Source organism: Manis javanica, chromosome 8 (genome assembly GCF_040802235.1).
Source record: "Manis javanica isolate MJ-LG chromosome 8, MJ_LKY, whole genome shotgun sequence".
In the NCBI taxonomy this organism is placed as follows: Eukaryota; Metazoa; Chordata; class Mammalia; order Pholidota; family Manidae; genus Manis; species Manis javanica.
This window is the reverse complement of record NC_133163.1, coordinates 4956819-4970857: the sequence shown is the minus strand read 5'-3', so window position 1 is coordinate 4970857 and position 14039 is coordinate 4956819. Positions and strand designations below refer to the sequence as shown.

The 14039-nt window shown below is 58.9% G+C and overlaps 1 protein-coding gene across 2 annotated transcripts in view; it reads right to left on the bottom strand.

The window, feature by feature from the left end:
- The window catches only part of BEGAIN (brain enriched guanylate kinase associated), a 46974-nt gene extending 32935 nt beyond the window's left edge, over nucleotides 1–14039 (bottom strand). The window contains exon 1 of one of the 2 annotated variants that reach the window (XM_036991586.2): nucleotides 13926–14039. In XM_036991586.2, the coding sequence (XP_036847481.1) occupies nucleotides 13926–13967 (42 nt within the window). In that variant the 5' untranslated portion in view covers nucleotides 13968–14039. The remainder of the gene's footprint in view (nucleotides 1–13925) is intronic. The other variant, XM_036991579.2, reaches the window with a different exon arrangement.

The following is a 14039-nucleotide window of genomic DNA, read 5'->3' as shown; positions in this document are numbered from 1 at the left end:
ACACTGGCTTCACTCTTAAAGGCTGCCTCCTCCAGGCAGCCCTCCATGGAGATCCAGCAGAGTTGTTGGGTTTGGACTTCCACACCAGATCCTCCTTGGGACAGGGTTTGTGTCTCCCAGAGGTGTCCTGTGGCTGGCCCAGCAGCTCGCCCAGTGGGTGGGAGGCATGCCCAAGGCCCTGGGTGTGCACGTGATGAGCTGTCACAGCTGTGTGCCATTGGGAGCAGGGAGAGCAGTGAGGCTGGCTCTACAGGGAGGTGCCTTTGGCAGTGATCTTGGTACTGGGGCCAGAGCCCCACGTTTAAGTCTTGACTGTGTAATTCATGACCACAAGATCTGGGGGTGCTCCTGAGAAGTTCCTGTTGTGGATGGGGAAGCCAAGACCAGAGCGTGAGATGGCTTTTGCTCAAAGTCACCTGAGGTTAGCTGAGGCCTGGGGGCTGGGGGCAGGGGGCCAATGGGGGCTCTGCCTGGGCCTTGGGCCAGAGCTGGTGCCTCTGCTATAGGAGGAGGGCAGGGGCAGGTGGGGACTGTGAGTATGAGGGCCTATGGGATGTCCAGGGTCCCCAGTGTGCAGTGACGGGGCAGGAAATGCCTCCTGACCCCTCTAGGGACTTGCAGGCAAGTGGGATCTGGGTGCTCTCCTCACACAGGAGGGCACTCTGAGTGCTCTGGGGACAGCCCATCCCTACTCTGGGGGCTGTCATTCCTGCCACCCCACACTCATGGCCTCATCCCTCTTTCTGTAGCACACCTGTGGCCTCATCACTGTCTGCCCTAAACTCTCCCGTGTCCCCTCCAGGTGGTCCCCAGCCCAGCTGCCACCTGTTTTCTCTTGACATCATACAAGCCCGACTATAGGCCAAGCTGGACTACACCACGTGCCCCTGCCTCTGTCCACCTGTTATTTCCTCCCTCCTGAGAATGCACTCCCCTCCCACAGCCTGCTCCGAGCTCCCTGCTGACCACCAGGGCCCCACTGCCTCCCTCCTGCGCCTGCTGCCTTTTCTTATTCCCTGAGTGCCTCTGAGCTTCAGGAGGGTTACCTGGGTCAGGAGCAGGCCCACCCACTCTTTAGTGGGCCCCACTCTGTTGCCAGCACAGCCTTCAGCCCCGCTATGGAAACCAATCCCATTTAACCCCCATAGCAACTTTGTGAGGTGGGTCTTACAACACCCATTTTACAGATGCCAAAACAGGCTCCAAGAGGTGACACCCCGCAACTTGCATGCACCCACGTGGAGATTTGGAGCCAGGGCTCTCATCAGCCTTCCATAGCTGCCACCCTCCCTGTGGCGTCTGGGCAGGGTGACTGGCACACAGTAGGAGCTCCCAGGAGGTGATGGAGGGAGGCAACTCTGTGCCATCAGTCCGGCCTCGGGGAGGGGATGTTATATGCAGATTTGGCCCCGCCTAACACTCTGACTGCAGCCCCCAACTTGCCCCTCACTTGGCATACACTGACCACACTGACCACCTTGCTGGTCCTAAGCTGACCTGGCTCCATCCTGCCTCAGGGCCTTTGCACTTATTGCCTCTGGATGGAATGCTCTGACCCAAATCTCTGCATGGCTGGTGACGTCCTTCTCTGGCCACCCACCTACAGTAATCCCTCTCCCCCACCAAATGGCTTCTCATCCTCCTTGGTCAGCTGCCTGCCCCCACACCCCCTTCCCCCACCCTTGCACTGTAAACGATGTCTCTGACAGCAATGCCCTCCATTTCGGCCACCATGTCTATCCCCAGGGCCTGGCATGGAGGGCTTCCAATGGCAGTTGGTGATGTCTGAATGACTGCAGTTGCTCTTAATCCGCAGCCAGAGGACCTGCTCCCCACCCCCATCCTCTAGCCTGTTCTCACGGCCCACCTTGTCCGCACACCATCCCGTGCCCCTCCCTAAAGTCCATCTTCATGCTCAGGGGGCACCTGAGCACACTTGGTTCCTGGCATGGCATCCACACATCCGCACATCTGCACAGAGCCCCACCCAGGGAGCCCCTGTGCAGATGTGGGTCAGTCCAGCTCTGGCTGCCATGAGCACATGTGTGAATCCTCGCTGGGACCATGTTGCCAGTCGCAATGCTGCCCATCACCGCCCAAACCTTCAATTCTCTAAATTACAGGAAGGAAAGCAAGTTCCCACCTGGGGAGGGGCCTGCTGGGTGCCAAGGGCCACAATGGGGACACAGGACCCTGGGCTCTGGTTCCAGCTCTGCTTCTGATCTCCTGTGTGACCCTGGGGCAGCTCCTACCCTCCCCTGAGGCTAGGGGCTGGCCTTTCAGACTCCAGCCCCAGAGCTCAGCCCCTTGGGCCTCCTTCCATCCTCTCCGGGCTCCAGCTTCACTGGTTTCCCCCTTGCCCTGCTCCCCATCCCACTGGAAGGGAAGGAAGCAAGCTGAGGAATATGGGGGGCAGAGATGAGGCCTGGGCTGGCAGGGGGCACCAATCCCAGGCACGGCCAGGGCAGGGCCACCCACCTCCCACTGACAGAGATTTGGGCCTCCTAGGCAGCTGTGTGACCTTGGGCAAGTCTCTCAACGTCCTTACAGATTGGAGATAAGGTAGAAATTCTTGAAATGACATTATTAGTGACAAGGTGGCCATGTGTAAGGGATTGTCGGGAACAAGGTTAGTAAAGGGCTATGGCCACTCTGGAGAACCAGCCTCTTAATTCAAGCATTTGAGTTTGACACCCTTCTAAGATGTTTTACATCCTTCCTTGCCTTCTTGCATTCACTCAACAAACATTTACTGTGTGCCCTCTTCTAGAAGATTCAGCAGTGAACAAACTGAAGGCAATTCTGTGCTCTCGTGGTGCTGATATCCTCCCAGTGTCTGATGGGAGGATCCACTGAGCAGGGGGGGAAGAGGAAGGGGAGGCTGCGGCCAAGCTGGGGGTTGCAGCTGCCAACAGGGAGGTCAGGATGGAATGTGAACAAGGACTGGGTAGCTGGTGGGAGGAGCAGGCCCTGAGTGTGGGGTCCTGGTCACCAGAAGTAGGGGCCTAGTTGGGTGAAGAAAATTAGGGTTAGGCATCTATCAGATGTCCTATAAAGGACATGGACAAGGGGGCAGGTACAGATATTTGGAGTTCAAAGGGGGGTCACCCAGGGAGTGAGCGCAGATGGGAAGAGGATTTGGCCAAGGTCAGGGCCCAGGGAAGGGGCAGAGCCAGCCAAGGAGATGGAGAAGAAGCAGGCAGGCAGGCAGGCAGGCAGGAGAAGAGCAGGTGTCCCCAGGAGGAGGGAGGACACGGCAGTGTCACAGACTGGGCAAGAAGCTGGCCTGGTGTCCCTCAGCATCCCCTGTGGGGCTAGCCTGTGCAAGGCACACAGTGGGACATCCACCCACAGCATAGCTGCAATGCCAAGGTGGCATTACTCGATCAAGGGGAAAGGGGTGGGCACTCGCTCAAGGTCAGCCAGCAAGGTGGGGACCTGAACCCTGGCCTGGCTTGGGGCTGTCCTCAGATAGGGCCAGGGAACTCCTTCCCCTTGGGAGCCCAGAGTACCTGGCTTTGGGCTGATGGGTGTGTGCCCCACCCCCCCTCTGAGCCCCCAGCTAGCCCGGCTTCTGCATGGCCTGGGCAAGGCCTCAGTCCCCAGCCATGCGCTAGAGCAGATGGGAAGGTTGATGGACTAGGCCAGCGGCTGCAAACTGGCCTCCTAAGCTGAATCTGGCCCACCAGCATGTTGTATTTGGCCTACAAGACAGTTTAAAAATTTTAAAAAACATTTGAGCCAATATTTAAAAATTGGGAGCATTTACATTTTAAAATCCATAGTTTTGGCTTCTACTAAAAATGTGGAAGATCTGGAAGCTCAGGCCCACACAGCTGGGGAGCCAGGAAGCAGCTGCCCCAGCAGAAGCACTTTGGGGGTCCCCCGCTGGGAAGAAGCACCGCCCACACCTCGGTTTGCCCTGCCGAGGGAGACTGAGGCCTGGAGGAATGTGTCGAGGTCACTCCGGCTGCAGGGCTTGGGATCTAACCTGGGCCGCTCTGGGGCCCCCAGCCTGCCGCTCTGCTCCGCCCGTGACCCCCGCCCTGGCCCTCCCACCTCTTCTGATTCTTTTGTTCCCAGGAAACAGCTGGTTTGAGTCATTCACACTGCAGTATGAGTGAGCCTTGGAACCAGGTCTGGGGACAGTGACAGCTAGAGGTCCCAGGGACCTTCTGCAGTGGTTCCTTCTGCAGACCAGGGTCACCCCTGGCCACCCAACCAGACAGGGCAGAGGCAGGGCTGACGTCCAGTGCCCTCCCCTGGCCTGTGGCTTCTTCCCTGAAGTGGTTAGTGGTGGAACCCCAGGCACTGTCCCTCTGGGTTGATGACTGGAGGCCGGAGGTCTGGCCTGCTGCCCCACAGCTCCACCCCCACCCGGGGAGCTGTTCTGGGGGCACAGGCCTGTCCAGGTCAGGAGGGCAGGAGACATGGCGGGGCTGTCACCACCATCTTCATCCCTGTCATCATCCCAGTGACGGAGTCCCTGTGGGTGCCTGGTTCACTGAGCCAGGGCAGGACCCGGCCAGGACCCCACTGGGCACAGCTCTCTGCGCCGGTCCCTGGTCCGTGAAGTGGGCCTGGTACTGGTGCCCTCTCAGCACCCGGTTAGAGTATTTGCTGTGAGACTGAGGGGCCCAGGTGCTCACTATGACCCTGGCGTGGGGTTGGGGCTGATGTCCACCTTTCCCTTCAAGGAGCCTATGCCAGCTGCTTGGGAAGGACCCCAGGGCAGGGCCCCACCCCCAGCACCCACTGCTGGGACCCAACAGGTCCCCGTGGCCCTTGCTGCCTGGCAGCCCCAAGAGGCATGTGCGAGGAGCCTTAGGACACGAAGCCTCCAGTGGCCTGGGTGCCATGGGCTCCTCCGGGGCCCTGCGGCCCCCAGAGTGAGTCTGTAGGGTGTGCAGAGCTCACTGCAGTGGCGGTGAGATGGGGTCCCTGGTTGCCAGGCCCTTGAGGACGCCGGAGCATGGTGCTTACTGAGAGCCAGCTGGACTCTTCCCCATCACAAGGCAAAGGGAAAATCATGGCTATCCCTGCCTTTTCACAGCTGGAGAAACCCGGGCCCAGGAGGGGGGGCCCTGTCCAGGGGACCAGCAGGCAGCAGACCCTTGATCCCAGTCTAACGCGAGCTGAGAACTCTGGGCTGAGCTGGGTACAGCTGGTCACAGCAGCCCCACAGGGGAGGGCTGGGGCGCTTCAAGTACCAGAACGCCCCCCTAACTGTGCACCCCCGGCTTTCCCTGGAGAGAGAGCCAGGTGCCCTGAGGGCAAACGACACCCAGAAGCAGAGTGCAGACGGAGGTTAAGCCCGCCTGGGCCCAACCCCTGCTCCTGTGCACGACCTCTGTGTGCCTCAGTCTCCTCCCCTGTACACTGGGGTGTGGACGGACCCCTGAGCTTGGCTTCAAGAGCGAAAGCAGCACGAGGAAGGGCTCCGCGGGCATCAGCTATGGCCCCACCCTGGAATTCTCCGTTAAAACAAGTTCTCCCTGAAGGGAAGCCATTGTGAGAGGGGCCTGGTGGAGATCTCCACCTGCCTGGCCCTGCAGCCCCCATGATGCTGTCCACCCCAGGGAACACGGATGGCTAGGGGACAGAGGTCAGCGTCAAGCAGGCTGGGTGCCGGTACCCTGACGTTCTGCACAGCAGCTCAACTTCCTTCTCACCCATTTTCCTGCCTGGGCGTCTGAGCCCAGGGTGTGTGTCTGGAGCACAGTATAGAGGTGCACAGAAAGACCCCTGTATTTAGATCTGGAGACCTTAGTCCAAGCCCAGGACCCCTCCGTGACCTGGGGCGAGCAGCAGCCCTCAGCGCGTCGGTTTCCAGCTCCATAAAAGGGAGACAGCTGTGAAGGACATGGACCCACCTAGCTGCCTGACAGGACTGTGCACCCTACCTCATGTGGAGGTGTCTGAGGTTCACAATTTTGAAGGGATAATCACATGAAATCCTGTCGTAAGATGCCAGGGGCTCAGCCAATGGGGTGGTATTATTATTGTTTTCATTATTGTTTACTCATGCACGCTCAGTCCAGAATTATTCTGCCTGTCCCAAAGCCAGACATTTCACCTTAGAGATTCATTCTTTTGGCACTGAAGGTCTTTCCTGTTACAGATATTATAAAAGGGGTGTCACTGAGGGAATCTGGGGAGGTCAGCAGGACTTGCGGGGAAAGGGCACATGGAGGGAGAAGGGGAGGGGCCACAGCAGACCCCAGTCCAGCTTCCTTCTGGGGGATGGGCTGGGGCTGAGACTCACCCGGCTTGGAGGCCTCTGGAGCTGGGCTGCTGGGCCTCCGTTCCTGCTGCTGCCCACAGAAGCCCTGTTGATCTCCACGGCCTGGCCCGGCCTCACGCGGCTTGAAGCCTCACCTGCCACCTCCGAGGACAGCTGCGGGCTCAGGGGCAGGGTCTTCTCTGGGACTGCAGCTCCAGCAAGGGGCTCCTGGGCCAGGACTGGGCCTTGCTCACCCGGGGCAGGTTCCGAGCTGAGGCCTTTGAGCCCCCGGAAGGCCTCCAGGGTCCCAGGGTCCAGCACCCGCACAGTGACCTCATCCAGGAACCTGGAGAAGGACAGCCTGGCCTCCCGTCGGCAGCCCAGCTGGGCCAGGGGGTTGGTGCTCAGGGGCTCATGGGTGGACAGCAGGCTGGGTAATGCCTGTGTCTCCTCCTGGCCAAGCTGTGCTGCCCAGCCAGGGTGAGATGTCTGGCCCTGGGGGTTCTGACCTGGGCTGGGGCTTGGTTTGCACCTTTGAAGGTCTTCTCTGCATGCTTCCTTCCGGTGGGCTTCGGCCCTGGGCTCCATAAGGGAGCTGTGGCCACCCTGCTGGGGACTGCTGGGGTTAGGATCCTGTGCCCCAGAGCCAGCCCCTGAGGGCATCCTCCTTAGTTCAGGGTTAAGCCTAAGTACCTCGCTGACCCCCACTTCTCTCCTGCCAGGGGCTGGGATCCCTGTGCCCTGTGTAGTGAGGGGTCAGGGCCACCTATCCCTCACTAGCCAGAGTGATCAGTTGAATGCCGCCTGCCCATTGATCCAGAGAGCATGTGGTAGAGGGGCCTCCTCCCCCTAAATTGATTCTTCCTAATGGGAGCTGGGCTTCAGGCTTAGAAAGTGCTAGAGAGAAGAAGGTCGTGTCCTGGCCTCTGTCTGCCTAGGGAGGCAGCCTGCATTGAATGAGCACCCACTGCGTGCGGGTGGGAAGGTGTGGGCTCTGGGCTGGGACTCACACACACTCCACTCATGATGTCTCCTTATCTCCTCTGCCAGGCGTGTTGTTGGGTGCAGGGACATGGAAAAGCAGGCTCCCACTATGACAAGGGTGAGCCCAGGGCTTGAAGGGGAAATCAAAACTACATCAGTCTGGCAAAATAGGAGGGTGTGGTAGAGACTGCTAGCTGCCCACTGTTCTCCCATTCTTTAGTAAAGAACCCTCATTTTATTCTGGAGGCTAGATACCCAGTTAAAAGACTACATTTCCCAGGCTTCTTTGCAGCCAGGGGTAGCCAAAGAGATATAAACAGAAATTATTGGGTGTGACTTGTGGGAATGCTCCTTAAAAAGGATCAAACAGCTTGCCTGTGCCCTTTTTGCTCCCACTCTCCACCTTCCTGCTTCATATCTGGAATATGGAAATGATGGTTGGAGCTGTTGCATCTATATTGTACCATGTAGTAAACTTGTGGTGCCACATACCAAGGATGGAGGACAGAGAGACAAAAGGAACATGGGTTCCTGGTGACCACTGAGCCATCATCACACCTGGACCACCTGCCTCTGGCAAATTTTTAACTTGAGAGAAATAACCCCCTGTCTTATTTAACCCATGGTTATTTCCAGTCTTTGTTACTAATTGCTATGTGCAATTCAATGATACACAGGGGAGAAGGTGAGGAACAGCAGCAAATAACGCTGTGAGGCAAGAGCCTTTGGCACATGGGGGCCCAGGGTGTAATTAGATGGGTAGTGGGGTCGGGGAGAAGAGAAGGGCCAGAACCAGGCCTGAGCATTTCTCGTTTGTATGAAGAAAAACATGCCTGTCCCTGGCATCTCAGGAATCCAGGTGTCCAGGAAGGACTCCTTCAGAGGATGTTTTACTGAGAGGTGGTAGCCCCAGTCGTTGGCTGGCCAGCTAGTGGTTATAACCACCATCCCCAGGGCTGGCATCTTGTGCTGCTTGGAGCATGGCCTAGGCCCTCTTTGGCATTGCCTGCTCATGGCTGTGTAGCTGGAGCCCCTACCCACCTGGCAGTGCCCAGATGCTTTGTCAAGTGCTAGGGACCCCTTCTACTCTGGCTCAGATGGACATCTGTCTGGATGGCCCACAGTGCCCCAAATGAATGTCTGAAAAGCTCCATGAGCTCAGATGCCCGAGAAAAGGAGAAGAGCTGCCTGGACCCTCCTCTCCACCAAACCTCCCCCTAATCACCAGGCCTGGGCCATTCAGCGTCTCTCAGACTGACTACTTCCCTCTCTTCCCACTGTCACCTTGCTGGTCTCAGATGCCATCAGGACTCACCTGGGCACCTGCAATTACCCCCCTCTGGGGCTCCTGACCCGATGCCAGTGTGAACTGTTAAAGGCGCAGACCAGGTGACGGGACAGAGTGATGCATTCACGTGCTCTTTAAGGCCCTGGAAGCCCAATGTCTTCTCTAGAGACATTGAGGTGTCTTCTGTACCCAGCCCTTTGCACACATTCTGACCCCTGCCCCCAAAAGAACTCTCACCAAGTTCCTGAAAGTGCTAAGCTCTGTCTTAAGGCTAAGTTCTCAGGGCCTTGGCTGTTCCCTCTGCCAGGAGCACTCTCCCACCCTCTTCCTTCCTGTCCCTCTCATCACCTTATTCCCATCAGGGACTCAGTCCAACAGCCTGTTCCCCTGCACCCCCAAATAGATCTGGTACCCCTGTCATAAGCCTTGCTCTTAATGCGGTGCTCAACTGTAAATGTTTGCAATCATTTGTCCATTGCCTGTGTCCCCCTAGAATGCAAGCTCCACTCTATCCCTGTTCTCTGTGCAGGGCCAGGGCACACAGCAGGTGCTCAATAAGTAGTCCTTGAATGAATGAATAAGTGAATGTATCACATGTTCCAACTGTCAGTTCACAAACACCCCCAGCCTGGCTGGACCTCCGGTGGGTAGGACACAGGGAAATCAGGGATCTCAGGCTTTTGGGAAGGCCACAGTGTCCCCCACCTCTGTAGTCCCCTGGTGGCCACCCCTTTGCACCTACACAACCACCCTTGCCAGCAGCAGCCATCTAGCTGTTGCCTTATCACCAGGGGGAACGGGACTTGGAGGCCGGCAGACCCAAGGTCAAATTCCTCTCCAACACTACACCAGGCCCTTGGGCAAGTCATATCCCTCTTCATAGTCATGTGGGGACAGAGTGGTGCCAGCCTGGGGACAGTGGTGGGAAGCAGTGTGAGAGGACACGTGCAGGGTGACTTCCTCATAGATCTTGGAACCCAGTAGGACCTCAGGACTCATTAGCATGGGTCTTCACTTTGTCCTAAAGTGTGCGCTTGCAGGAGTGTCCTGGGGGCCCTGGCCAGACAGTCCTCTGAGCTTCTCCCAGAGCTGCCGGCTCCATCAGCCAAGTTCCTGTTGTCATAACAACCCACTGGCTCTCAGCCGCCTGGGCCCAAGGCCCCGGAGAACGCTGTCAGCTGCCGAGGCTTACAGCCCAGGCCTGCTCACCTCTCAGCGCCTGGGCTGCCTCTCCCAGAAGGGCTTCCAGCGTCCAGGCACGGCAGCCCCCGCCTCATCTCACCAGGTTCAGCCCCCTTCCTGAGCGCCTCCCACCATGGCCCGAATCTTCACTCGGCTCTGTGCAGCGGGACAGCTGCGAACTCTTACGCTAAAAGGAGCAGAGACTCGTGGAGACAGAGTGACTTGTCTGTGGGCGCACGGCTAGGATGTGGCAAACTCAGGGTGGGGTCCCCAGAGGTCACGGACTTAGGCCAGCTCCTCTCCAGGACCTCCTCGGCCCCTCCACCACTGCCTAGCCCACTTGGCTTCTGTGGTTGGGAAGCTGGCCCCTGTGAGCTCCCCCTTGCCTCCTGGGGCTGGCACAGGAAGACCTGGCTACAGGGTGCCGATGGGACCCTGCAGGATGGGCAGGGCACCCTGGGCATCTGCTGAGAGTGCCAAACATCGTCTCACTGCATCACCTCCAGCTGCAATTGCTACCCCACTCTGCAGAGGAGGACATGGGACTTGAGGGGTTACTGGGAAGCAGCCACAGCTGCCATAAGCCAGCTGCTGCAGTGAACACCGCAGGAGGCAGCCACCTTCCCTAAGCCGCCCTCAGCCCCACACAGAGGTTTCTATTGCCACCCCCTTTTACGGACCAGGACGCTGAGGGTCTGAGAAGTCTCGCATTGGGCTTTTAACCACCTTGCCTCGTTGCTTCTAGATATTTCTGAGCTGGCCTGAGAACCCCAAGGGTGTCCCTAGGACTTGGCTGTCTTGAGTCCCCTCCCAGACTACATGCTCATGCTCTGTGCCACTGGTGGGTGTCTGCACCCTGGATTCTGCTCCAGCCTTTCTTCCTCAGAAGGCATGTGCACTTGAGCCAGCCAGAGCTTCCAGGAAGCCTGCTTGGGCGAGGGAGTCCCTGCAGGAAGCCCTGCTGGTCATCTGTCTTCACAAGAGGCTATGCTGCTGCTTCACTGTGCAGCTTGCAACTGGAGAGTCCTCATATTCTCTTGCTCTCTCCCCAGCCCTGCAGCCTCACCTTCATGCTATCATGGGACCAGAGGGCATGTGAGCAAGATGCTCCACCCGCCCAACCATCCTTCCACCCAACCACTCTGTGACCGTTCACGTGTTAGCACGTCCCTGTTCATGCGCTGGTGCATCCTTCCTTGCCTGCACCTGCCATCTGCTGAATGTATCCCCTTTCTACCTGTCACCTCATTCCTATATCCATTCATCCACATGCCTATCCCTCTTACTTGTATCATATCCAGACATCCACCTGTCCATCTATCAACAAGTGGCCATTTGTGCATGGACCCACCCTTCCATGCCAGTACCCATGTATTCATTAGCATCCATTCCTGCACCTATCCATCCACTCATTCCTATATCCATCACCTTATTGACACTGTTCCAATGCCCGTCCACCCAGCCCAGCATCCCATCACTGACAACATCGATTCAGCAGCCTCCATTTTCTCATGCTTGTATCTATCCATCCTGACATGTACTCCTGTATCCATCCATCCATTTTTAGATAGTTCCATCCATTCATTCATCCATCTTGCCATACGCATCAGAAAGCCATCTTCCCATCTATCAGCCCATCCATGTACCCACCCACTGCTATCTTGTTCTAGCCATCCAGTCCAGTATCCTTATCCACTCTTCCATCCATTCACCCACTCATCCCTATCTATCTTGCCACTTATATCCATCAATCTGTCCTCCCACCTGTCTACCCCTTTAGCTGCCTATCCATGCATCCAGTGATCTGTCCTACTGTGCCACCCATCCTCATCTGCCCACCCACCATTCACCCACTGTCCACCTCGGGCCACCCCACTTGCTTCTCTGCCTGTGCACAGCAGGGTGCACAGGGAGTGTGCCAGGGGAATGCAGCATTCATTTACGTGCTCATTGCACACTCCTTCCCCTGAGATTGACCCCATAGAGTCAGCACCAGTCAGCTTCTCCCACCAGCTACCATCTGGCGCCTGCTCTCAGGCCAGGAATGTCACTCCCCTGCGATAGGCGTTGCACCCCAGAGAGGAGTGGGGCCTGCAGGCCACGCAGTGCATCAGGGGCAGAGGAAGAACTGTAACCCATGACGCCAGACACCCATCCAGGCCTAGTGACCAGCTCTGCGCAGGAAGGGATCCTGGGGCAATTCTAGGCCAACCCATGAGCCTCAGGGTCACCCCTAGATTTGTCCTTGGAAGTCTCACCTGCTTTGAGAGGAGGAGCCACATCTCCCTGCCCCACGGCCATACCCTTGACCTCCAAACTCCAGCAGCACTGAACCTCTTCTGACTCCTGCACTCTCCCCTTTCACCCCCAGGCCTGACCCATGCTGTACCTCTGGCATTTCTCACCTGCCTGACTCCTAGTCAGCCCTTGGGCCTCACCTCCTGGCATTTGGGAAGTCATCTGGACTGTATTCAAAGGAGCCATTGATTCCTAGACTACTCTCATTCCCTCCCACACATCCGTTCTTCATTCATTTTCCAACATCAAGTGCCTACAGGGGTCGGGGCATGCTTTCCAACTGCTGCGTGGGGTTATTGCAGGAAAATGAGTCTATGGGGCCCACACATAGTAGGTGCTCAGTCAACGGCAGCTGCTGTGGGCCAGACCCTGTGCCTGAGAGTCTACACGAGTGCACAGGAGATCATCTTCCAGACTGCTTCTGACTCATTTCCCCTCCCCGACCTGGAAATGTCCCACGCCTCAGGCGCAGGGAGAGCCTGTCCCATATGGCTGAGGTTCCAGGCAGCCCTCGCCCTCCCCACTCAGAGTCCCAGGTGTGATGACTCCAGGTTCTGATGATAGAGGGGTGCAGAGCACAGGAATCTATAAATACGAGACAATAGCTCGGGAGTGTCCTCCAGGCAGTGCAGCCACCCCTTGCCCAGCAATGGCATGTTCAACAGCCGGGAAGAAGCCACATCTGCCACTGGGCTTGCTTTCTGTGCCGCCTTGATTATAGTGAGAGGCAGGAAAATTAAGGGTTTTGAGGGGATGCTGCCAGGGCCCTCACTACCGCCTCCCCACCCTGCACGTCACAGATGCCAGGCAGAGCCGCCTCCATCGGCCACTTGCCCCAGGCAGCAGTCCACACTGGCCTCGCCCAACAGCACATCACAGTCTATGAGGGGCTTTCTCCCAAGGTCTACCCCGGCTCCAGGAGTGGAAAGGGTCTCTGCTGCAGTTGGGAGGTGGAGGGAACTGGGGTCCAGCGAAGGGAAAAGACCCTTAGAGATCTAGGGCACCAGGGCCTGGAAAGGAGCCAGGCCCATCGACACACTCCCTGCATGCCCCAGGGCCTTGCTCCTGGTCTTCACTGACCCACCAAGGCCACCCAGGGCTTGGACTTTGCAGGTGCTCTGCATTCACCACCCCCACTCACTCCTGGGTGCCTACTCCTTCCCATCCTCTGGCTCAGGGGACTCCAGGACGTCAACTGCACTGTTCCTGCCCCAAAAGAACCACACTGGGGATGGGGTGGGGCACAGACAAGGAAGGAAACACCTCTAAACCAGGCAGGAAGCGGAAGCGCTAGGGCAGAAATCCCCAGCCAACGTGCTGGGGTTCTGGGAAGCTGGAGCGCCAGCTGAGCGGCCCTGGGCGCGCCCTGGCCCTCCCTGAGCCTCAGTTTCCTAGCTTGTAACTGAGGAGAATAATAGTACCTGCCGTGCAGGTACCGAGAAGAGCTAGGGTGTCTGAGGCCGGGGCGCGCCCACGCGCCGCAAACGCCCAGCGAAGCAGCCCCTGGTCCAGCCTCCTCCCGGCTCCTCGGCCGGCCGCGTGGCCTCCCGGAGTCGGGTCTGCCCTGCCCCCTGACGCAGGGCTCGGCGAGGCCTCCTGCAGCCCGGCCCCCTGCCCCCGGACGGGGCGGCGGGCTCCAGACCCTCAGGCCTCGCCCTGGGCGCCCGGCCCACCCTCCCGCCGGCTGCGGGGGCGCGCGAGGGCCCCGCAAACCGGACCGGGCGCCCCGGCCCGCCGCGGGGGGTGGCATGGTGGGGAGCAGGGCCCCGCGCTGAGGCCGCGTCCCCGGCCCGCCCGCCGCAGGGGGAGTCGCGGGCGTGGGGCGAGGCGGCCGGCCAGGGGCTGGGCCGGAGCGGGGGCGCCGCGCCGAGACCGCCGCGAGACGTGGGTGGCGCCCGCCCCGCCTCCACGCCGGTGCCCAGCCCTGCCCCCCGGCTCGCAGGTACTCACCGCCCGGCGCAGCCGGCCCGGCCGGCGGCCGCCCGTCCACATGGCGCCCTTGCAGCCGCGCCGCTCGCCGCCGCGCTTGGGTCCCGCCGCCGCCCGCCTGCGCCTCCCCGAGGC